Source organism: Nelumbo nucifera, chromosome 2, assembly GCF_055504915.1.
Source record: "Nelumbo nucifera cultivar China Antique chromosome 2, China Antique-T2T, whole genome shotgun sequence".
NCBI lineage: Eukaryota > Viridiplantae > Streptophyta > Magnoliopsida > Proteales > Nelumbonaceae > Nelumbo > Nelumbo nucifera.
Genome location: NC_142650.1, coordinates 19,810,374 through 19,835,658, shown reverse-complemented (window position 1 = coordinate 19,835,658; position 25,285 = coordinate 19,810,374). Strand labels below are relative to the sequence as shown.

The 25,285-nt window shown below is 38.7% G+C and overlaps 1 protein-coding gene across 7 annotated transcripts; it reads right to left on the bottom strand.

The window, feature by feature from the left end:
• Positions 1 to 9,815: 9,815 nt before the first annotated feature.
• Positions 9,816 to 24,836, bottom strand: LOC104595071 (uncharacterized). 7 transcript variants are annotated; one of them, XM_088896923.1, is made up of 10 exons: positions 24,267 to 24,835; positions 24,085 to 24,184; positions 21,484 to 21,794; positions 21,145 to 21,389; positions 20,842 to 21,063; positions 20,658 to 20,750; positions 20,454 to 20,561; positions 19,979 to 20,368; positions 19,820 to 19,882; positions 9,816 to 10,216 (listed from the first exon to the last, which is right to left on the bottom strand). In XM_088896923.1, the coding sequence occupies exons 3-9, from the start codon at positions 21,761 to 21,763 to the stop codon at positions 19,829 to 19,831; spliced, it is 1,392 nt and encodes a 463-aa protein (XP_088753049.1). In that variant the 5' UTR covers positions 21,764 to 21,794; positions 24,085 to 24,184; positions 24,267 to 24,835; the 3' UTR covers positions 9,816 to 10,216; positions 19,820 to 19,828. The 7 variants fall into 7 exon arrangements, with proteins under 7 accessions (XP_088753049.1, XP_088753047.1, XP_088753048.1 ...); XM_088896921.1 differs by having other exon boundaries at positions 9,816 to 10,209; positions 24,267 to 24,829; XM_088896922.1 differs by having other exon boundaries at positions 9,816 to 10,209; positions 24,085 to 24,180; positions 24,267 to 24,829.
• Positions 24,837 to 25,285: the final 449 nt, after the last annotated feature.

The window sequence follows — 25,285 nt, the reverse complement described above, 5'->3', positions numbered from 1 at the left end:
GAAAATGCTAAGAATAAAGACGATCAATGCCAGGTTTCATAGATAAAGGCGATCAATGCAAACTTCAAACCAAAGAAAATGCTAAGAATGGACTTGAAATATTGTTTGGTACCATTGGTGTTTCAACCTGTAATGTAATGTTTTGAGTTGAATCTTGTTTGATGAAAAAAAAAATGTGTTTTTTTCATCCATATCGGCACCACGAGATCGCTATATAAGTTAAGGAGTTGAGATGTTACATTTTCCGTGCAAATTGTTCTATGACTATTTTAACTCTAAACATCAAAAACATTTTTGAGTGAAATTAATCAAACCTGGTTAAGGAGGTGTCTAATGAGGAGATATTTAACACTCTCCAATCAATCCAAGACCTCAAAACCCCCAGGCCAGATGGATTAAATGCACTTTTCTTTAAAAAGATTTGGTGATTGATTGGGGACTTTGTATGTAAAGTTATTAAGTTTTTTCCATTTAGGGGAAACGAATAAATCCGTCAATAGAACATTCATTACTCTCATTCGAAAAACCCTAAGTTAGTCAGTGATTACAGTCCAATTAGCCTTTGTAATATAATGTATAAAATAATTTCTAAAATCCCCAGGCCAGATGGATTAAATGCACTTTTCTTTAAAAAGATTTGGTGATTGATTGGGGACTTTGTATGTAAAGTTATTAAGTTTTTTCCATTTAGGGGAAACGAATAAATCCGTCAATAGAACATTCATTACTCTCATTCGAAAAACCCTAAGTTAGTCAGTGATTACAGTCCAATTAGCCTTTGTAATATAATGTATAAAATAATTTCTAAAATCTTAGTCAATCATATAAAGCCTTATTTGGATGGCATTATATTTCCTTATCAAAGTGTTTTTGTTCTTAATCGTCAAATTACTGATAATATTATGATTACTCATGAAATATTTCACTCTATAGCCTTGTTTGCTTTTCAATAAGTTATTTATCTGGGTAAATGCAGTTACCTGGGTAAGTTTTTCCTGAAAAACACTTTATCCGGATAAGTGCATTTACCCATATTCTTTTATTTCTCATGTAAATAAGGCAATGACCATTTTAGCCACAAAAAACATTATTAAAAGGGACATTTTTGGGTCGTTCAAGTGTTGCCAACTTTCCCCCTAGGTGGGTTACCCACCTAGGAGATGGGTTTCACTTACCCAGGTAAGTAGTACCCAGGAAAATAAACTTTCCCTAGTCCCCACATTTGAAAAAAGAACATGGGATTCTTGGTCAATGGGAACCAAAATCTCATTGACCAACTTTTCCCCCTCTCAAAATCTGAAAAAAGAACACCCCCTTGAAGAAAAAGAAAGGCAAGTCAGGAATCATGGCCTATAAAATTGACTTGGAAAAAGTAAGAATGGCAACGGGGCGAGTTTGGGGCAGGGCACCCCTTCCTCGTTCCCACCCTGAAGTCATGATACCTTGCCCCATACCCACCCCATCCCTAGTGGCAGGGCGGGGCATCCATTCCTCATCGGGGACAGGGAATCCCCGAATTTACCCCACTCTAAGGTAATTACTTAAAAACTATCTATTTTATAGACAACTTATACATAAGATCTAGGAATTTGGGGGCATTTTAGAATTTAATTATAATACTTTAGGGGTAATTCAAAAATAAAATTATGGGATCCTAGGATTTTAAAAATTTAGGAAAAACTTAGAGATATTTTAAATATTAATATTAAACCTAGAGATATTTTACTAATTTACCTTTGTGTTTGGGGAATTATATACAAAATTTGTCCCCGCTTTGTATCAGTTTTGGGGAAAAATTATTTTCCCCATCCCCACCCCGTCCTTGTTTAGGGTCAGGGAAAACCTGCCCCGTTCGGGGCAGAGCCCCGATTTTACGGGGGAATTTTCCATCCCTAGGAAAAAGCTTATTTACTGACCAAAATGGGATTTTATAGAGAAATTGATTAGTAAATTTGGCTTCCATCTTCGGTGGGTTGACTGGGCTATGGAATGCATCAAGTTTGCTTCAATTCATATTCACATAAATAAATAGCACTTTACAAGAGAAATTTTGCCTTCCAGGGGAATTAGACAAGGGCATCCCATTTCCCCCTACATTTTTGTGTTTTGTGTTGAATCCCTTACCTCAAGACTTGAAAGAGAATCTATTATGGGGGAAAGCTAATTGGTTGTAAAATCTTGAGAGGTGGACCTAATATCCCTATTCTACAATTTGCTAATGATTGTCTCATGTTTGTTAAAACCTCCATTAATGTTTGTCTCGAGATTAGAGAGATTCTGGATAATTTTGTTATGGCATCATACTAGTTTCCAAACTTTCCAAAATCTGAATTGACTTTCTCTAAGAATATACCCAATAGATTACAGAAAATCATGGCTAAAAATATTAAAAGGATAAATCATCTTCGTATTTGGGTGCTCCTATTCCGGAGGACAGAGTCACAAAAGAGATGTTTAAAGATTTTACAGAAAAAAGAAAGGACCAACAAACTTACAGGGTGGAAAAGAAATTCTCTTTCACTTGTGGGCTAACCCTTGTTAATGCCACAACGAGTATGACCTCCTAGTTTATTATGACATCATTCAAAATTCCAAACACAGTGATTGATGACTTTGATAGAATGCAAAGAGACTTTATTTGGACTAAATCAAATAAAAGAAAACATTATTCACCTTTTAAGTTGGAAAGGGTGTCTACTCCCAAAAACTGGGGTGGTCTAAGGGTTAAAAATCTAAGGTGTGTGAATAATGCGTGTCTTGCTAAATTGTGATGGCGCATTTTAATTAATTCAAAGAATTTGTGGGTTAAAATTGTGACAAATAAATATTTAAATAGTAACAATTTCTGAAATGCTAAAGCAAAGAAGGAGATTTCTGGGCTTGTAGGGTATCTAGCTTTACGTGAGGTGATCAAAAGGGGTGTGGGTTGGAAAGTAGAGGATGGTAAAAATATTAATTTTTGGTAAGATATTTGGGATGATAACTCCACTTAGATCAAATTGAAAATAGAAACCTCAAGGTGTGTGAGGTTATTGATCATGAGAGAAAACTTGGGAAGTTAACCACATCAGGGCACTTGTGCCTAGGGGTGTCAATTGGACTGGATTTGGTCCAATCCGATTCAGTCCAATGTGAGTTTGTTATAAATGGATCATGTCCCATCCAATCCAATGAATATTTTTGACTAATTTAGACCGGTCCAATTCAGTGTCTGGACCGTTTAGATTGGTTTCAATCCAAACCCAGTCCATTAACACATATATTCTTATTTTTTATATCAATGGATCAGATATTGGCTTAATTCAACCCAATCCAATATAAATTTGTTACAAACGGATCAGGTCCAATCTAATATAATAAATATTTTGGACCAGATTGGTCCAATCCAATATATCTTGTTGGTCCGTCCAAATTGATTATAGACTGGACAGGATCCAATCTAAAACCGGTCCATTAACACCCTTACTTGTACCTCCGTTGTTGTGGCAAAAAGTCCAGTCCATTCTCATCCCTTCATTTTCTGGAAAGGACATTATGGTGTAGAGATTATTTCCTAATGGAAATTTTACGGTCAAAACAGCCTATATGGCAGAATGTATGGCCAATAGAAATTCAATTTTACCAAGCTGGGGTTTTAATGGAATTTGGAAAACCCGATATCCTCCTAAATTGAGGGTTTTCCTCTTTTTGGTCTTAACCCACAAGTCACCCTTAAAAAAAAAAAAAGATTAATAGAGGTTATGATATTGACGATGCCTATAAAATTTGTGGGGAAGAGGAAGACTTTGATCACATCTTTATAAATTAAGTATGGCTAGCGGTTGAGTGGTGGGCAAGAATTTCAAGTCCAAATTCGCATAATGTTGAGAATGTGGACCATTGGATGAAAGAGAAATGTACTATTATTTTAAAATAGAAATGATAATCTCTTTTGTAATACTTGTCTCACCCTCAGGTTGTGATTGAAAGACCTACTAATCTCTGGTTCGATCACAAGGCCAGCATTAGTCATGAAAGTATCTTGGAAGGTAACAAATCCTAGAGGCCTATTGTATGGCTAGGGTTGGCAATTGTGTGGGTTGAGTTTCAATCCAATTCATCTAATCCGCAAATTCATTAATGATCCAGTTATATAAAATTAAATGGGTTGGTTCAGTCCAAACTCGCTTTAGTCCAATATAACCCGCCTAAACTCATTAATCTTATATTTATGAACTTGAAAAACAAATTCTCCATCTCTTAACAAATAAGTTGGTTGTAGCTTGGTGGTTATTGTAGTTATTATTTACATAAGTGGTGAAGGTTCAAATCACATTACATGCATGTTATTTTTACACAAGCGACGAAGCCATTTGACTATGTTCGGATTTCATGTTTGATTGAACCACTTGGGTTCAAACCGGTCAGACCAACTTAAACCACTTAGGTTCAATGGTGGTTGAACCATTTAGATTTGGATCAATTCGGTCGGATCGGACCAGTTCAGTCAATGGTGGATTGACTTGGACCGGACCATATTAGGTTTGTGCATGGGTTCGGGACCGAACCGGCCGACCTGAACCGGGCCAATGTAGCTAAATCGGGTTGGTCCATATTCGAGTCGGGTCATGTGGATATTGATCGGATGGACGGTCCAGATCGGGCAAAGCACACAGAGGTCGAATCATCCCGCCCAAAACCGTTTTGGATTTGAGTAAACTAGAATCGACTTGTACCGGATTGGGTCGGAGTGTGTGAATATTGGTTGGACCGGACGACCGAAATCAGACAGAGCAAGTGGCACCGAACCATCCCGCCCGGGGTCTATTTTGGATTCGGATCGACCCAGATCAGTATATGCTAGATTAGGTCAGACCGCGTTGAACTGGTCCAGACTCGGGTCAAATTGATTTGGATTTATGTTGGGTAAAGTGTATTGGTTCAAGACAAAACTAAATTTAGTGAATTATTAATAGAAAATTAATACATTAATTATAAATTATTTAATTCAAATGAAGAAAATTAAAAAAAAGGCTAAAGAATTAATACTTGTGTCTATAATGATTAACCTAATGGTTATCCACAACCCAACCCAACCCATCCCAACCCATTTAAATGGGTGGGTTGGGTGATGGCTTACTGAGTGGATTGGGCGGGTTCAGCGGGTTGGGTTAAAAATTACCACCCTTATGTATGACATTGCCCTCTTAAGGGTTCGGTGAAGATTAATTTTGATGCGTCTTGCAATCCGGACATGTTGTGTTTCATTGCTTGTATTGCAAGGGACCACCTTGGTAGAGTGCTAGATGTGAAATGTGAATGTATTAGTAAAGACTTCAATTAACATGGCTGAAGCTAGGATGGCTTCGAAAGCTCACAATGTAGTGTTGAATTGGAAGGATTTCGTGGTGGTCATTGAAGGTGATTCCAAACTTGTTATTGACTGTCTTAACAATAGAGTGGATACGCTGCGGAGCCTAAAGACAATTATCGAGGAGTGTCATGAGCTAAACCTGGTTTTAAAGTGTCGTCTTTGCTACCATCATGTCTATTGCGAAGCAAACCAGACAACGAATTAGTTGACTCATGCAGCTTTTAGTAACATTGTTCTAAACATTTTCAAACTTCCTGGTATCGTTTGGGTTGGGGGCTTGCTAGCCCCCCTCTTGTATAGTTGTATAACACCTTTCAAACTTCAGTGTTTATACTTGAAACGTCAAAGTACCAAACAGCCCCGAAAATCATTGCACTTTCCCATAATAGATTTCACATTTCACTTAAACAATTGAAGTCATGAAATTCTAAAATAGCTGCCAATATGTTAATATCATTCAACTCATAGCAACTTGCAAGTCCTCTGCTAACAATTTCTCAAAAACAGGAGGGCAAGTTACAATTCCAAACAGAAGATTGACCAACAGAAGGCAAATTGGCCAAGGGATGGGCAACTTCTATTGGCACCTCCGAGTAAACAAAAAAGCAACAGAAGAAAAATATCTAGCCAAATCTCTGCACTGAACAACAGTATGAAGAATGCGCTATGGAGGAGCCATACTATCTACCAACAGAAGATTGACCATAACTGAGGAACCACCTTCAACACAGATATCCTGATACTCAAAATCCACAGCAAGCTGCAAGCCACTAAGAAATGAAGCAGCCTCAGCTTCAACAGGTAAAACAAGGATGAAGCGGAACACATTTGCTTACTAGAAAATGAATATTTGTTACTTCTAAAATAACAATTAATTAGTTGCAAATATGCGCTACTTCTTATGAATTAATCATTGGGGGTGTTCGTGTTCATGCTAATGTAGAAGTTCTTTTCATTATGAAAATAAACCATACACATTCAGCACCCCCAATATTTTTCCAATGAAAATATTTTCTAGAGGAAAATTCCATGGGCATTTCAAAGGAAAAGTCATCAATGTAAAACTCAATCAATAGGTTTAAAATTTTAATAGACCATTGAAGTTTTTTTATGTGATAATCGATGGAAAAGTCAGCCGGTTAGATGGTTTACATTGACTTATGATGCAAACTTTACACTGGAAACAAAGTGAAAATACAAATTTGGTGCGGAGTTTTACACAATTGAAAACAAACGCGTGTAAATGCAAATCAATGGTGGAGTTTTACGTCAATTCACATTTATACCGAAATCAAACACAGCCATGAGAAAAAATATTTGCAAGAAAACATGAAAGTTGTGAATGTTACTTCATAAAAATGTCCTCTTACCCCCCCCCCCCCCCCCCCCCTCCTCTCACTACACTAACTCATTTTCCAATTTTTGTTTATTTCACTTTCCATTCCAAGCAAAATTCCAAGTTTTCAACCTAGAAAGTGTCATGGGAGACAATGAAGTCAACCCAAAACTGGAGAGCCTAGATTATCAATGGTAGATTCAAATAATTGGATGAAGTCCAGATTAGCTGCACTTGTGATTGTGTTAGGGGGCTGTCTAACCAATAATAATGCCCCAAATCAGCCATCAAGTGTATATTAGAAAATAAACCCATGCAATGTATGGGGTTGACTAGAAATTTGGTAAGGTTTGGGTTGACAAATTTGGCTTTTAACATCAGTTTGGATCCAAGCCAAGGTCCATGTTTATGGTTGGTCTTGGGTTGGCCTTTAATCAGGCCCAATCTATCTACTCTATATCCTGCTGTTTTTAGGATGAGTCCAAAAGGGGTTGGCAAATTTGTGTTTTTTTTAATTATTAAATATTAGTTTGAATTTGATAAATTATTTTATATAAAAAGTTGAGCTCAAAAATATCAAATAGCTTATTCTAGGGGTAAAATAGTAAAATCAGGGAATTTCAGATATTAAAGATTTGGTCCAACACTAACAAGTTTATCTATTCAGAGCCTCTAAAAAGTAAAAAACCATTTATGCATCTTTTCAGATTTTAAAGACTTTTAATATCTTTTTAACTTTTCAGACTTCACATTCCAGATTTATCAAGCACTACAGGACAGATGTTACAAAAATTGGCTATTGAACAGAGTGACTGTTTTAAGAATGATTTTACTAGAGAGAATTATGACAGATTTTATCAGAGAAAATTAAGCTTTGAGAGGGTTTTAATTGTAACTTCCAATACTTTTAATAACTTTATTATTTAAAACTTCCATTCACTTTTCTACAATTCTCTTAAAACTTAGCCTGATTTTTAAGTAAAATCCCTCTATCTTTATAAAACCTCCCTTCTACTTCCAGAAAGGACTGAGAGTTACCTGTCAGAGTTATATCTAACGGAATCTTCAAAGTGTCTTTCACCCTTGCTAATTCTTTAAATTGTCAAAATAATGTAATTTCACCCATTAGAAAAGTGACCCACAAATACTGATTGATGTTTGGTTAGGCTTTCAGATAGCAGGCAACAGACATAGAATAGCTGTGTTTTAATAGATGATCCATGATCGATATGTTAAACCCTTTGCAACTATAACCAATAACAGGTACACTAGTTAAGAACAGATTAACAGAGAGTAACAACAGCAGCTTAGTGGTGATAGTGGTTGCAATAAGACAGACCCCATCGTTGACTATTTTGAAAGAACATTTTCTTATATCTTCAACTTCCGTTCTCAGTGCCTCCGTAGCTGGTCCCTTTTTTTTTTTTAAGTAAAGCATTGTAGCTGTAATTGTCATCATTGGAGCTGGCTATTAACCTTTCTTATAACCTCAAAAAATCAAAATCGTCATCATTCTTATAACCTCCATCCCACTACCCGTGCTGGTACTTGCAATCCTGGAAATACTTCCTCCTGTAATCAAGGCTGCCCAATTTTGCATCCACCACGAAACTCGGCGCTGGGATCCAGATTCTAATGATACAGAATTATATATGAACCAGCAAATTTGAGCTTCTGCAAGGTTTTAAAAACCAATCCGGAAACAGAATTGCTCTCGCCACCGGTTTCCAAGTCAGCAGTTTGACCATCCGTATCGAACAGCTCAAACGATCTGATTAGGTTAGAAAATTAGGGTTTTATATCCTTACTCTTTTATAAGAAAAAACTCAAAATGAGATGTGGTTGTCAACTGAGAAAGAAGAAGGAAAGAGAGGAAAAAAAAAAGAAAAGAAGAAAAGAGGGAAAAGGAAGGAGGAAGAGCATCCAATGGTCACCTGTGACGATGGCAGTGGCGGCAACAGTAAATGCAATGGTGTTAACAACTTCGGATCTTTATGAAATCTCAGATCTGTAATATCTCTCTCTCTCTCTGGGATCTAATCTCAGATCTAAGACTCATTTTCTCCTCATCTCTCGATCTCTTTCATCCTATGAAAATGCAATCGCTGCCTGAGTCAAATGGGTCAGTAGTTCGACCGCCTAAATCAGTGGTTCTCTGACCAAATCAACGTTTTCTGACCCAAGAATGGGTTAAGGGTGAAATAAAACCGGTTGTCTGGACAGTTTTCAGGCCAAACAGTCCAACCATCCAAGTCAACGATCAACGACGGTTCAAAAATATTGGCTTTTGACCTTATTATAAAACGTTACTTATAGGCTGCCCAGGTGGAACCCACCTCACAAAATAAAAAGCCACCACGGGAAAGACCTCCTAAATGGGAACTAATTCATCTAATTGGAAAAATTCAGAGAGGAAAAAACTAGTGATACCCAAATTATGGAAAGAATATTGGTGTGATTAGTATAGATTCTCTTCAGAAAACAATAAGCTCTCCTTTCACACAGACACATGCAAGAGGGGTGCAACTTGAGTGGGTCCAATTCGAGTTTTTGTACGGATTGAGCCTGAGTTTTGGGCTTCAGATTGGGCTGGGCCAAAAAACTTTGGGCCCCACCTAAACTTGAGTTGATGCTTTACATAGCCCAAGCCCGGCCCAACCCAACCCAGGCTGGATTCATTCCAAGCCCATCCAATAAAATGCATACATATGTGTGCTATATTTATATGAAAATATCTATTTTCTAATTATGTATACATGTGCATATGTATAAAATATGTATATATGCATTTGTAAATGAAATTTGCACATATTTTCAATCAATAATCTGGCTTGGCCCAACACAAATTGTGTTAGGTTAAGCTCAGGTTGGGCTTAAGTTGACCTTCAACCCGACCCAACCACACCACCCGAGTTGCACCCATGCAAGTTTCAGTTTCCCTCCATGGGTTAATAACCTGTAATGACAGCTACGGATTTTCTTAAACAACACAATGTTCCACATGCGTGGTGTTCAGTGCATTTGTAACACAAACAACACCACAATTTTATATGGGTGTTGTCATCCTCTGCTGTGAAACCCAATTTCTTTATGCTACGACTGTCTGTAATACTCGGATTACCAGCCTGACCTCAGAATTGTTTTTTCATTTTTATATTATTTTGATAGATAAACCAACTAAAAAACTAAACAAAAAACAGTCGTCCAACTATGATACATCAGCAAGTCCCTGTGGAGGAACAGAAAACCAGACCATAGAACCCCTAACAGATTTCCCATTTTCCTAAAAAAATTAAACCTAACTTCATATAAACCATTAAACAAAACAAAAAATTTCGTTCGCTAGGTGCCAACAGTTCCAATTAATAGAACCCCAATCCCCATTGAGAGCTTTTGTAGCAAGAGAACAATCAGATCCAATCACCACTCTGACAATTCTGATGAACCACAAACTGAACAGCCATCAAAGTTGTTCTCAACTCGACTTCCACCAGAGCATGCTTGCTTGCGAAAACACCACCTGCAGCCTCAAGAAAAACATGCAAGTGGTTTCTGACTACCAAACCAAAAGATCAACATGAACTAGACTTTCAAGAGAAGCAGAATGGGCAAATTTTAGAAATTATTAAAACTTAAAGGGCTCAAGATGTTTAGTTCTTAAAGCTTACACCAAAGAATGGTCATTATGCAGGAACCTCAAGAAAGTTTTGATTAAAAAGCAGTGTGCACATGAACAGTCTTCCTCCCCTCATACCACCAGAATCCCGTTTATCAATTTCCTTCGAAATCAATTTAAGAAACTGAAAAACCAGAGTTATAAGTATTGGTACTCTTTATACACAAACTTTGCATATAGAGAGTTTATTTTGATCGAGACTCTTTTTCACTTGTTTGGTTTGGTAATTTGACAGGGGACATGTCACATCTGTGCTTAAGTTTTAAAACAATTGAAATAACCTAACTCCTATTATTCAAGAGTATCAGTAGCCCAGATAATTGATATGTATTGGTTGATATGTGCCAATACGTTGCTATGTTTGAACCTTGTACACAACAAACATATAATGGTTAGGCATGGTTTGCAAGGTATATTTAATGCAAGCCTAAGATAAACTATTAGCCTTCCAACCATTGAGGCTAGCATAAAACTTGACCAAAACAAAAACCAAGGAACTCATATTTTTCTTCTAAACAAGAGGAACCTCAAGATAATTCAAGGAACATTCTCATTTGTTTCCTCAACAATTTAAAACATTTTTTTGATTGTTAAAATTTAACACATTTATGAGGGACAGTCTTGCTACACAAGAAACCAGACTTTGTTAAAATCAATAGCTTGATCAGACAAATTCTTAAAAGAATTAAATAATGCCCAACAACTCAGCAGCTTCATTCCTAGAAGTCCTACCAAACAAGATGATATCATCAACAAAAAATAGATGTGAAATACACAGGGAGTCCCTAGAAAATTTAAAACCATTAATTTTACTTCTCTTTCAGCTATTGGAAAAGGCCTTCCATATACAAAATAAACATAAACAAACAAAGGGAAATTGGATCCCATTGTCTCAATCCTCTAAAGGGTTGGAAAAAATAAAAGATAAAAAATAAATAAATAAATAAAAACTTTAGACACCATATTGACAATAATGGAGAAACTAACAGAGGAGATTCAATCATATATCATCGAAATCACTCCCTACAAAAGCCCAAAGCTATCATAACAGCAACCAAATAACTCCACTCTAGCCTATCATATGCTTTAGAAAGATCAAACTTAATAACCTTCACCTACTACCTCTCCTTTTCTTTCTCACATTAGGCAGTACTTTTAGAATGACAACATAATCCAAAGGTTTTATTTACAATTGGAACAACTTTTGCTAACGAAGGTGTGGCAATTTTTTTTTTTTTTTGATCGATAACGGCAGTGTGGCAAAAATTATTTAACAACAATCAATTGTTCCAAAACATGAACAGCAGTCTTCAACAAAATTACTAAACCCCTTCAGCCACCAATTCCTGAGAAAATTAATTACAGATTCTGGATTACAGTTGCTCACACCAAACAACATTTTCACCCAAGCCCATAGCACCTCTGGAGTCTTATAAATGAACAAAAAAATGATCAGTTGTCTCTTGGGCACTATCACACATAATGCAAGCTTCATCTGTCAGCTGCACTCCCCTTCTAAACTATTATAGGCAACAATCTTTATGGATTGTTATAGAATTAACAACAATTAGAGTAACTATTCTCAAATGTTGACAAAAGAACAATTCATTGTATTTAGCAACAACTACAGACTGTTGTAAATAATCATTTCACTATTGATACTAATATACTAAATTGCTGCAATTTAAGTGTTAATAGACCATTAGACAAGAGCTAAAGTAAATTTAAGTGTTGCTTAATCATAGGTAATTGTCGGCCAATTTTTGCTAAAACCTTGGTTATTGTTACTAATAGCTTGTTGACTTTTGCTAATTATAGATTCAATTTTTTTTTTTTATCAATAACACTTTCATTAACTAAACCGTCAAGAAAAGGAAAAAAAGAAAGAAAGAAAACACGCTATAGTTACAGCTTAGCCCAAAACAGTGAGTCCCTTTCTGCCCCTTGTTTAGCTAAACCGTCAACTAGGGAGTTAGTCGATCTTTTAACCCAATGTATCTTAACTTCCATCTCCCGCACCAGCCATTTGAATTTCCTCCTCTCATTATTGTACTTCCATAAGCCATTGTGATTTTTAGACAGCCACCCTATCACCACCTTTGAATCCCCTTCAATTAAGAGTTTCCTGATGTTCAACTCCTTAGCTTTCTGGACTCCTTCCATAACAGCAAAGATCTCAGCTCTAAGGGAGTCACCCACTCCAATTGGGCCTGAGAAAATGGCAGAAATGATCCCATTTTCATCCCTAAAAACACCCCCAATCCCCGATTGTCCCGGATTTCCCCTGCTACACCCATCAAAGTTTAGTTTCACGAATCCACCAGGTGGAGGGGTCCAAGCCACACTCATAACTGACTTGGTTTGTGTAAAACTTGCAATTTCACCCCATTTTCTCAACATGTCATCCACAGTGTAATCTGTGAAAAGCTCCAAATATTTCAGCCACTGTACCACCCTAATATGAATGAAAGCCCTCAGGTCTGCTGCTCCTCTCTGAGCTTCTAAGAATATCCTGGAGTTTCTTTCTTCCCAAAGTGTCCAACATACTGTAGCCCTTAGTCCTCTCCACATTGTCCTTCCCCTTTTTATCTGCCACCTGAAAAAAGAAGGGGAAAAAAGGCCCTGCAAGTTTGATGGGGGATTCCAGCTACATCCAAATAGGGACAAAGCCCATTCTCAAATTGACCTCACAAAATGGCAAGACACCAGTAGGTGAAAACCAGTCTCCCCATCCGCTTTACAAAGAACACACCATTGAGGTGGCAAACAAGTATTGGGTCTCTTTTTTTGGAGTAGATCATCAGTGTTGATTCTTTCCAGATAGGCTTCCCAACAAAAACTACCAACCCTAGGAGGTATTGCTCTGCACCAAACCTCATCAATAGGAAAAGGGGGGAAGGTAGGACTAGTAGACTGACTTAAGACTTTGAAGAAAGAAGCATAAGAAAAGATGTCGCTGGGGGTAGGTGTCCAAATTCTAGAATCCGCGCCCTAGTGGGGTATAAGACAACGTTATCAAGAAGTGCTAAAAGGCTCAAAATATTGTCAAAGTCCGAGTACCTCAAATCCCTTCTTAGACCCAAGTTCCACCCAATCCCATAAGTGGAAGAGGACGGGGTGGTGAAAGACAAGATTGGCTCATTTTTCAAATCAGAAAGAGCATACAAAGAAGGAAACTGATCCTTTAGAGGGGCACTCCCCACCCAAGTTTGTTCCAAAAAATTTATGGAGTTACCGGAATTCAAATCATACCTGATATTAGGGGAGAAAACTGGTAGCAGGTCATGAATGGCTTTCCAAGGAGAATTGCTTGTGGTCCTAGCTCTGATTCCAGCATCCCATCCATTATGCTCCAACCCATGTATACTTGCCACTATTCTAGCCCATAGCTTCTCCTTCTCCAAAGGGAATCTCCACAACCACTTTCCCAACAGAGTCATATTCCTTCTCCTAATATTCCCAAGCCCCAAACCACCACAAGTCTTACTCCTACAAACTATCTCCCAACTAACTCTATGATCCCTCTTTTCCTCTCCCGGTTCCCACAGGAAATCTCTCATTATCTTCTCCAATCTATTAGCAACCTTCACTGGGATTTTAAACACCGACAGGAAAAAGATGGGTAAATTAGCAAGTGTGGCCTTAATAAGTGTAATTCTCCCACCAAGAGAGATGTAGTTCTTTTTCCATGAAACCAGTCTTTTTTCAAACCTTTCCACCACCAGGTTCCAAAAGCTCTCTCTCATGGGATTATCACCTAAAGGCAACCCTAAGTAGTTCAAAAACCACCCCGAGACTTCACACCCCAGCACTTTAGCACTCTCCCTGATCTCTCCCTCCTCCAAATTTACCCCCACAACACAGCTTTTCCCAAGGTTAACCTTCAAGTTGGACATTTACTCAAACAGTTGTATCACCGACTTCAAATTCCTTATAAAACTCACATTACCACCTTCACAAAACAGAATCGTGTCGTCAGCAAACTGCAAGTGAGTGAGGGGGGTTTCCGCCCTCCCAACTCTCCAGCCTCGAATGAGGCCCCTAGAATCTGCTCTGTGAATCAGTTTCCCCAAAACCTCCGCAATTAGAATGAACAAGAAAGGAGAAAGGGGGTCTCCTTGTCTTATACCCCTACTGGCTGGAAAGAAATCTACCACTGTCCCATTCACTAGCACTGAGTAATGACAATTCCGAACACAACCCATGATCCACTTACACTATCTAGCCCCAAACCCAAATTTAGTCAAAACTTTCCTCAAGAAGTCCCAGCACACCAAGTCATAAGCCTTTTCCAAGTCCAACTTACAGACCACTTCCTTCTTCTTATCCCTCTTAAAGTTCTCCACACTCTCATTAGCAATTAAAATTTGATCAGTAATTTGTCTTCCATTCACAAAAGCTCCTTGATAGTGTGCAATGATATCTGGCAAAACCTTCTTCAGCCTCAAAGACAACACTTTTGCAATGATCTTATACAAGCAATTAACCAAGCTAGTTGGCCTAAAATCCTTCGGGTGTGAAGCATCTTTTTTTTTGGAATTAAGGCTATAAATGTAGAATTCACACCCGGATTGACAATTTCTCTCCTGAAAAACTCCTCAAACACCTGCAAAAGATCATCTTTCAAAATATCCCAACAGTCCTGATAAAAAGCCATTGTGAACCCATCCGGCCCTGGAGCTTTTGTTCTATCCATAGAAAATACAGCCTCCTTGACATCTTCTAAACTAAAGCTTCTTTCCAACCTTCTCCTGTTCTCCACCCCTACATCTGGCCAATCCAATCCTTCTACCCACACCCTTCTATACACAGGCCTTCTTAGAATAGATTTGAAGTGCTCCACACAAGCCCCGGCAATCTCCTCTTGATGTACTAACTCAACTCCATCTACTACCAACTTGGAGATCAGGTTCTTCCTTCTCCTGCCATCTGCTAGAGCGTGGAAAAACCTAGTGTTTCCGTCCCCCTCTTGCACCCATTTACACCGAGATTTTTGCCTCCAGCTAATTTCCTCCTTGTGCAGGCAGTCCTCTAACTGTCTTCTCAAATCTCTCCTGAGCTCCTTGTCTTCCTCTCCAAATTCTCCCATTTCTTCTTTAGAGTCAAGGCCTTCAATCTTATCCAACAGATCTCCTTTTCTTTCTTCTATCCTCCCAAATTCCACTCCTTGATTTTTGCTTTCAAAAATTGAAGTTTCTTATGGAATTTCATCCCCTCCCATTCCACCAATGGGTTACACTCATACCACCACTCCCTCACTTTGTTAGTAAACCCCGGATGGAGTAACCACATATTTTCAAATCTAAAGGGGGTAGGACCTCCACACCTTCTTTCCTCCTTACATAACACTATGGGCCAGTGATCGGAGGTCACCCTTGGAAGAGCTCTAGAAGTCAAGGTTCCCCACTGATCTTCCCAATCCAAAGAGAACAGGAATCTATCCAGTTTAGAGCAAATGGGTCTAGATTGGAGATTTGACCAAGTAAATGTCTTATGGGCTAGGGGGATCTCTTTAAGCTCAAAGTCATCCACAAAGTTGTTAAACTTCCTCATGCTTTTTGTCACCCTCTGGTTAACCTTATTGGATTCCTCCAAGAATCTAATCACATTGAAGTCCCCACCCAAACACCAGAGCCCATCCCACAACCCTCTAACATCAACCAATTCCTCCCACAGCTCCTTTCTCTTTCTGTAGTCAATCGGTTCGTAAACATTTGTGAGCACCCACGTAAAATCACCCCCAAGCTGCTTAAACTTCACGGAAACCAAGTACTTTCAAATCAACTCCTCCAGGCCTTCAACCACATCCCTCTTCCACATTGTTACAATCCCCCTGGACGCACCCTAAGAGGGAGCAACCACCCAGCTAATCCCCCTGGCTTTCCAAACACTCCGTGCCCAATTGTTATTAAACTCCATTCTCTTAGACTCTTGCAACAGCAGAATGTCTGGGTCAAACCGTTTTATTACCTCTTTTATTGTCGCTCTCTTCCTTGCGCTCCCAATTCCCCTCACATTCCAACTAAGAATCTTCATTCCACTTCTTTTTTAAACCCCTTGCCACCTTCCACTACTTTCCCCCTTTCCTTCTATCTCCTTTTACCCCAAGCTTCTTGTCTCCTTCTACATCTCTCTTCAATCTCTCTACTTCACTCAATCTCATCTTCTGTGTTCTGATCTCCTTCTTCCTCTTTTGTAATCTTTCTTTCAACACATTCAAATCTTCCAACCTACAACCCAACTTCTCTACAAATTTTGCTATCATGTCTTCTCTCACCGAGTCCTCCACCCCTACCCTTCCTACAGAAACCCCTCCAACTCTGCCCATCTGCCCGTTCTTCCTCTCCCCTAGTCCCACCTCTGATCTTTCTTCTCCATCCATCCTCCCTCTCCTGATATCTCCCTCCTTCCCTATTCCTTTCCCTCCATCTCCACTCTCAATCCTTTCCCTCCCCTCTTCCTTCCTCCCCTTCCCTCCTCCAAATCAACTTTCCTTCCACTTCCTTAAACACTCTGTCAATGATTTCCCACACTTTTTCACTCCTAAACCTTCCTTCCCGCACCTTCCCACTTTCCTTCCTTCCCCTCTCCCCCTCCTCGGAGAGCCCGCCTTCTAGCACGGCTGCATAATGATGGGCTACAGAACATGGAACAGGAATGAAATCTTGAACCAAAGACACAGGAGACACATTAGTAGCACAAACCGAATTCACTTGGTTACCTGGGATTGATGGACAAGCTAGAAAAAGACTGCTCCCAGCCTCCCTCTCTTGTTCCAGAGGTTGGTAAACATCTGTCTCCCTTAGTTGGTTGGGAAGTACTTCTGTCCTTTGGTCAACCTAGTGATCTTTCCACTCTACCCCTGGTTCACCCCTAGATGGTGTGTTCCTGCTCTGCTTCATGTTCTCCCGGTTTACCCCTTCTGATAATCCTTGCACACTCTGTAACCTTGGGAATGAGTTGACCCTATTGCAATCTACACCCTGAAATAAGCTTGCAATATTCTACCCATCCAAGTCACCTCCATCACAACTACCTTCGTCGTTTACACTGCCCATGCTAGTACCATCAGCAGAAGGGTCCTCCGCTTCTTCATCTCCTTCACTGCACTGCGCCCAGCCTTCATCCTTCTCTTCCCTCTCATCAGTTCTTTCCCTAGCGAATCTTGGATTCGGCCTTTCTGAGGAGCGTCGCAGTGGGCTATGCTCCTCCAAACTTCACCGGGAAACCCACTGCAACTCTGGTTTTTTCTCCAACTTCCGCCGCTGCGCACAAGCCCCCCCTTTCTCGCGACTTGGGACGAGGATAGACCATTAACATTGTCTATCAACACCCCAAGAGAAACCCCTTTGCCCCGACCCACGTGATATTTTACGTTATCACGTGGGTCCTTCAAATGGATCCCCCTTTCGGTGTTATAGCCACCTGACCCGCCCACATGGCCTTTTAAGTTGTCACGTGGGCCCTTCCAATACTGTCCCAGCTCAACCTTCACCCCGCCCGACCCACCCGCCACCTTCAACGGCTCGGACCAAACCTTTCGGCTCCCCAACCCATCCTGCCTTTTCGCCACGTCAGCAAAGGAAGAGTAGCCTGCACGTGTCCACCTTTTCTTGTCGTTTGGTTTTCCCCAAACGGCTCAGTAACCCCAAAAAAACCTTTCATCTGCTCCACCTTTTCAACTCCCAACCTATGCCCTCCACGTGTCCACCACCCAGCCAGCTCATCATCTTCTACCTTAGGAACACCTCCCCACCACGACCGTTCAACCTCAGAGGCCACCCACACCTTGTACCAGGCTTCATCCGAGCAAAGATTTCAATGACCCTCGGCAGGTTCTCGTGCCTTACACCAGCAACCTGTAACTCCACGACACCCAGATTTCGTTTATTAGATTTCACCAAGATGCCTCCCAGACATTGCACGATGCGCTCAAGAACAGAGTTCCGCCAAAGGTGAAATGGAAGGCCTACAAGCTTCAACCGGACACACCCATCTTGGACTTCGACTTCATTGCATATTGGACTCCAGTTCTGAACCTGTATCAGAACTCCATCCACCACTACTGCTTTAAAACTTAGCTCCTGATCGCCTACATCAAGCATGGCTTTCGTCTCTGCAAAAGGAAACAACATAGCTTCACTCCCAAATCCTAACTCCCCTGCCACTGTACACAGAACCCTTCTCCAATCTATCACTCCTCTATCAGCCACTAGCACCCTTCTTTTCTTCCACTCATCCTTCCCTACTCCTATCGATAACCTTTGAAGACTAGAAGCGCAAGCAACCACCACTTCAGTCGAAATGCCTTGCACTTCTACACTCCTAGAGGAACAAATCGAAACTGCCCCCTCCTGAGCTTTTTTACCCTGGTCTTTGGATTTTTTACCAGTTCTCTTCACTCCCTCTGCTCTCTTCACTTCCAAGGGTACAAGAAAAGACTGTAGCACCTTCACAAAGTCCATCCACCCTTTCCGAAGCCTCCCTTCTGGCACACAAAGCAATTGCTTTCCATTTGCTCCAAAAAACTCCACCACAGAGATAAACCATCCCTTTCTATTTCTTTTCAATTCTGTTACATAATTCTTACCTGGAACTGCCATTGAGTTTGTCCAGCCAATCACCTTACCAGAGTTGATAGCTCCATCTATGAAACCTTTCATCCAGACGATGACCTCCTTGGACACCAACACGGTCGCCCTGTTATTCTCTATGATTTTCATTACGTCCTCACCTTTGATCCTTTCCTCTTCGAACTTGAAAGTCTTGGCTTCGATCGACACCTCAGACCTTCACCTTCCTACTACTCTGAACCTTCCCTCGTCATCCATAGCTTCGATAGCTTTGCAACCTCAGGGCTCTACCATCAAATTCATTTAGCATCCACTCCCCAATCCCAAATCAGTAGTAACAATCCTGCGTCCTAATTATAGATTCAATTATAAATACAAGTTGAATATTTATCGTGATTATTTACTGAATTGTAGCCAATTCGTACCAAATTGTTGCCAATGATCTAACTTACTATTGGGGTTATTACCAATAGCTAATTAATTAGCATAATGCAACCATTCATTCATTCATTCCTTCAAACAATACACAACTTAGAGTCATCCATCACATTAATATGTAATCATTAGTTTTTTTTATCAATATATGTAATCATTAGTTTTGAAACACTATATGCTCATATCATTTTTTTGATAAATACTATATGCTCATATAATTAAATCTAAGAAACAAGAAGTTCAAGTGAAAAAAAGGGGGAAAACCTCACTGAAACCCACCTCAGAAATTTTAACTCCCCCATACACCCACAACTAAAAACTTCAAACACCCCCACATAAACACCAATACCCCCCCCCGATAGTGAGGGTAAGTGAAGCTCCACCAAAAAGAAAACATTAGTTAAATAAAGGAAGGTTGAAATCTTAAAGGAAAGTTATTGTTTTACCAATCATGTCTATTGTTGAGATGTTTGCTTATGAGAAGCACCAGCACCCTCATTATTATTACCCTGCAAGAAATAATGTATGTACCATTTTATCAAATATGGTCTTAAGAAAAGCTACTTAATTAAAATATTAAATAAATTTATGCATGAAAAAATTACCTGTGATGTAATTGGAGCTGATCCATGTAAAATAGATGACAAGTTGATGAAGCCATTTTGAGATAGTGTAACCATCATTGAAGTCATGAGCGACTCCATTTGATCCTGGTGTGCCTTCATTTGCTCCTGTTGTGCCTTAAGCTGCTCTTGTTGTGATTTAAGTTGCTCCTTCTCTGCTCTCTCCTCCTCCAATTGTCTCAGTAACTTGTCATTCTCCATTTTCAATCTGTCAACTTTTTTACCCCAAATTTTTGATGGAGTGGGTCCAAATCCAAACATCCGTGCATATCCACTATGCTCTGCACCAAGTACTTGGGAGAGAGCATCTTGATGCCCATTACTACTTTGCGAGTTATCTGCATCTATCATCTCTATTTCATCTAAACTTCTCTGCAATTTATATTAAAATGTAAGGGATGTCTATAACTTTTCATACATCAAACTATCAGTAAATGATGGTGATAACAAGACTTACAATAGCACGACAAACATCTTCATTCGGAATATCCCCATTCTTCTTCTGACGAGTGGCTCTGAAAACCTCTATTCGAGTAGGTTCTCTTTTATCAGGATGTGAATTTTTCTTAATTTTGTAACATACAAATAAAAATAACTTAGTTTACAATCCATAGAAATAGCTTTAATATATTATTCAAATTAATTATAAAGAGAAAATTACTAGTTCTTCTCGAATTTGTGCAAATGACTTTGAACCACAAACATGAACCATTGTATGCTTTGCCCGGTTGGATTTGCCTCTTCCACTTCGAGCCTACATCATTGATATAAATAAGTTATTGAAGACAAAAATTAACATTAGAGAGTAGATATTTAAAGTATATTTGAGATTATAAGATAAATACCTGAAATAAATCACTTGAAAAATACTTAACTAGCTGCTTCCATTGATCCAAATGAACATCAGGAGGACAATTTCTAATTCGCTCCTTATTAGTGTCAAATTGATCATAGTAATCGACCTTTAACTTATTCCTATATGCTCTCCACCTATCCCCAAGCTTTCGCATAACCCAATTCTTATGTTGTTCTGTAACTACAAATTTTTTCTGCAATAATTTAATGAACTGTAAAATTAATATAAATTAACTATAGATTGATGAGACAAATAGTGCATAAACAATTATCTTATATGCTAATGTTATTACCTTCACTAAATTCCATGCTTCATCCTTATGTCTCTGAGGAACTTCATGCCAATCCATATAATGAATAGGCACAAGTGCCCCATTCCTTGCTTGTATTCCTATATAGTTTACAAAATTTTCTCTGTTCTCTCCAATAGGTTGTAATCTATCATTCCACTCTAAGGCTATTCTTTGATCATCAGGTAGTGTGGTTATGTTGCGAAGGATTGTACGACCTCGTCTTCGTTTTTTGGTATTACTAGAAGCTGCATCCACATAAATAATACATGTTCTTATATCATACATGGAAAAAAAGCTATAAAAATTGTCAAACGTTATTCATGCATAAAAAATATTTACCTAATCTAGGCATTGGACCAGTAGAACTATGCGAGCTTGAAGAGATATGATCTTGAGAGTTGGAAGCTTCATTTCCAAAGGTGCCAGGTACATCAACTCTCAAATCTACTTGAGAGGACTGTACATGCTCCCTTTGTACTGATGTAGGAGGTGGCATCTCACAATTTGGTGTCCCACTCACAACTCTATCTAGGGATCTAGAGGTTGGCATTTTACTCTCTCTTGATGCATTATCTTGAGATCCTTGTAAAAATAACTTGCGTCTTGATAGTCTCCTCATTTTCAGTGCAGTTCAACAAAATAATAGTAACCTATAAGCAATCATACACTATTAGAAGAAGAATAAGAAGCATGAGTGCCACCACATATCAAGAAGAAGCACGAATAATATATGTAAGTTATCTTTCTTTTTCATTCAAACTCCTAATTGTAACAATTTCATGCTACCAACAAAACATAAGGAAGAAATATGTATTCTCTATATGTAATCTGGGGAACAAGTTATGGGAAAGCTTTCTTTTTCCTAAGCTTCTTCATTTTGGAAACCCTACTGAAAGAAGTAAGAAATTCCTCAACAGACAATTTATAAGATATGGACTTGTTATATGGGCATGTTTCTATTGAATACATGTCAATGATCACAAACGAAGCATTTGGACAAACCCAACAACTTAAGAAAAGGGAAACAAAGGTATTTATGCAACCAGATGCCCCACTATCACTTAGAATGACCTATACCTCTTTACAATTCTGTATTAAATTCATATACAAGCAAATAAAGTAGGAAACTTACGAAAAATAAAAGAAAAAAGAACCAACAATGTAGTCACCAACAAATAGAAATGTTAAGGAAAACAGTAATATATTACTATAATATGATAATTGCAATGCCTGGTAACTATTTGATATTTGATTTATCTTATAATAGATCTATGTGGGCTTATCTGTGTAATAGTATTTGACAGATTCCTTGCATTTAATGCAGTAACTGAACAGACTGGAATGGCAGAACAGGGTTCATGTGGTCAACCCCATAGAGTCCTCCAAGGTGATATTGGTTTTAAATTCAGGAGAGTTTTACATAAGCTATATAAGCTCAGGAATCACTTTCCTCCATAGCCTGAAAGCTAATGGTGTTTAGATCTGAAGTTGCAAAATTCAACAAGATTATTACTAGGTTTGGACAATAATCATAAAACAATGTATCAGCGTGGAAACTAGTAGGCCAAGGTGATACTACTTCCAAATTCAAGTTTATATAATTATATAAACTAGAGGCTATTACTTGGTGTAATGGTAAAATATAGGGATATCAAGCGTGAGAACATGGGCTTGAGTCTCAGAGTGGCCACTTTGTACAAAAAAGCCAAGACCACCTTCATAGCCTAAAGGCTGATGGTGTTCAAATATTAAGTAGCAAAATTCAGCATGATATCACTATGTCTGGACAAAAATCAGCACAAAAGGTTCAAGCATTTAAAAACCGTTTTCATCATTCCAATATGGCAACCATATGTTTCTGCTCAAAAGAAAATAAAAGAAATACAAGATTGCCCTTTATGCTATGGATGTAAATGCATCATACACCACACATTTGGAACATTGTAATATCCCAAGTCCCTCATAAAACATTCCAGATGTTGATTTATCTCATGCACTTGTTCACACAAAAAACGGCTTGTATCATTTAATTCCTCAAGAAATTAATAACTTAGCCTGTAGGGGCAACACCAAAAGACAACAACAATGATGTAAAAAACTGAGGTAACACAGAGGCCCCCTTCCAGGAGTTCGTCACAGCATCATTAAGGACATTATGGGAGTTAAATGAAATATACACTTTGCTGATAATAAGATGAAAGGCATAGCTTTACTTCAGTAGAGTAGGGGAAATATGAAACCTCAAAAGGAATGAAGAGAACACTAAAGCCTTTGGTTCGGTATCCAGTTCCAAAATAAATAAATTGCAACAAGGATCAATTATCATGATATCATATAGGACACAGCCGCCTTATACAAGCAAAAAAGGAATCAAGAAAACTTTACATTTTTCACTTGATTTGAAGACAAACCGAGTGAAAAAGGAAAGTTAGAACCTGCAAACTTTATGTGTGCTGAATTTTTTTTTAAATTCTCGGATATTAAACAAACTGTTCTATGGCTTCGAAATATGGATAATTTGTTAGTTCATTAATTAAGCGACGGTACCTAACAGTAGACTAAAAGAAGGGAAACTTGGCAATGCCATATAAGCCAAGAGGGGAGGTTTCAGTAAATATACTGTAGGGCTTTTTTTTTTAATTCTCGGATAGCTCAGCGATAAGTTATTCCAAATAACCCCTGCCTTTTTTTGACAATCCCTGTTCCTTTTAGGGTTTTGCGATAATTTATCTCTCATTCTGATTTGATACAACTTCAATTTTATACATGTGTTCTGTCACGTTTTTTATCTCACAGGGCTTGCTCAGTGAATGCCAATATCTGCTGCAGTGAGCAAGAGTGAGATGAAAGTCTCAAAGAACCGAATATTGAAGTTTATCAAAAAAAAAAAAGATTGATTCTATGCATTGGTGTTAAATCGACATGCAGAGAGAGACTCACTGGAGATCGAATCCCTCTTTGGCAATGCCGTACATGCACTGCTGCCGTCCGAAGCTTAGAAGCAGAAGAAAAGCCAAACTCGATCCTTCACCCTGTCTTCCTGAAACAAACACAAACGATGAGAGATGGAGCGAGAGAGAGAGAGAGAGGGAGAGGGGGAAGCAATAAGGACATGCGTTTACCTTCCGCTCTGTCTTGCTCGACCACTAAGAACCTGTGAATCTAACATTCCGAGAATGATACAGAGAGAGAATATGAGAGCAATATTAGCGAGCGATAGAGAGAGACGCGTACCCTCTACGAATCTTCGAAACACCTTTCTATGAGAGCTGCTTCCGGTTGTTGTCGAAGACGAAGAAGTGGGAAAGGGAAAAAATAGAGAGAATACGAGGGCAATTAATCACCGTTTTCTGAGAGTGAGGTCGAAAGTCGAAGAAGTGGAGGCAAATTTGGGAGAGGCGCGCGATTCCCAGTGGAGCCGCGGAGGGAGTAGAATATGACGACGCGAGGGGCGATTTCTAATTTGTGTAATTATTAATTAATTACTAATTCTATTAATTTGACTAAATTTGTGTAATTAGCAACAATTATTTTAAGTTTTTCATCTAAAATAATTAATGGCTACGCTTGCATAACATTTGTTGCCCATTCGTCGTCCCATTGAGCCCAATAACCGTTGTCGAAAGTCTTGAGAAATTAGACCTTTGAATCCTCTCTATAAAATAAAGCCATCGGAACACCAAGTCCTCTTTGTACCCAAAAAAAAAAACCCCAAGGGTTTTTTTAGTAAACCTCAGAAAGCTTGCATTACTCATTTGCGATATCATGTTCAACATCCATATAAATGTTGTTAATTAAGTTTTCTAGTCAGAAAAGATGGCTAGAGATCTTAACTTCAGCCTGTGAGTATATTGTACGTAAGCCATGTAGGAGGGCCCACCATTCATTTTGGAGTGGGTTTGATGCAGCAACTGTTTTGCTTCCTCCGAAAATTGCAATATCATCTGCTGAGAGTATTTGAGCTCTTGTCTGTGTCATACAAGATGATGAAATGAAAGAGCCATCAACAAACATTCTATATTTTGTAGATAATATTATGTGTGAATGCAGAAATGATGGATGAGAACTCTGTATGTATGGGCTTGGTTGTAGGAACCAATAATGCATGTGATGTAGCAGTTTTGCTGGACTCATAACATGA

Bases quoted from the DNA above. Each gene is read 5' to 3' on its own strand.
- LOC104595071 (XM_088896924.1), bottom strand. From the start codon at position 21,763: ATGAGGAGACTATCAAGACGCAAGTTATTTTTACAAGGATCTCAAGAT. The intron at 20,751-20,841 runs GTATTTATCTTA...TCAATGATGTAG, and splicing joins TTTCAAGTGATTTATTTCAG to GCTCGAAGTGGAAGAGGCAA. The intron at 20,369-20,453 runs GTAAGTCTTGTT...TATAAATTGCAG, and splicing joins AAGATGTTTGTCGTGCTATT to AGAAGTTTAGATGAAATAGA.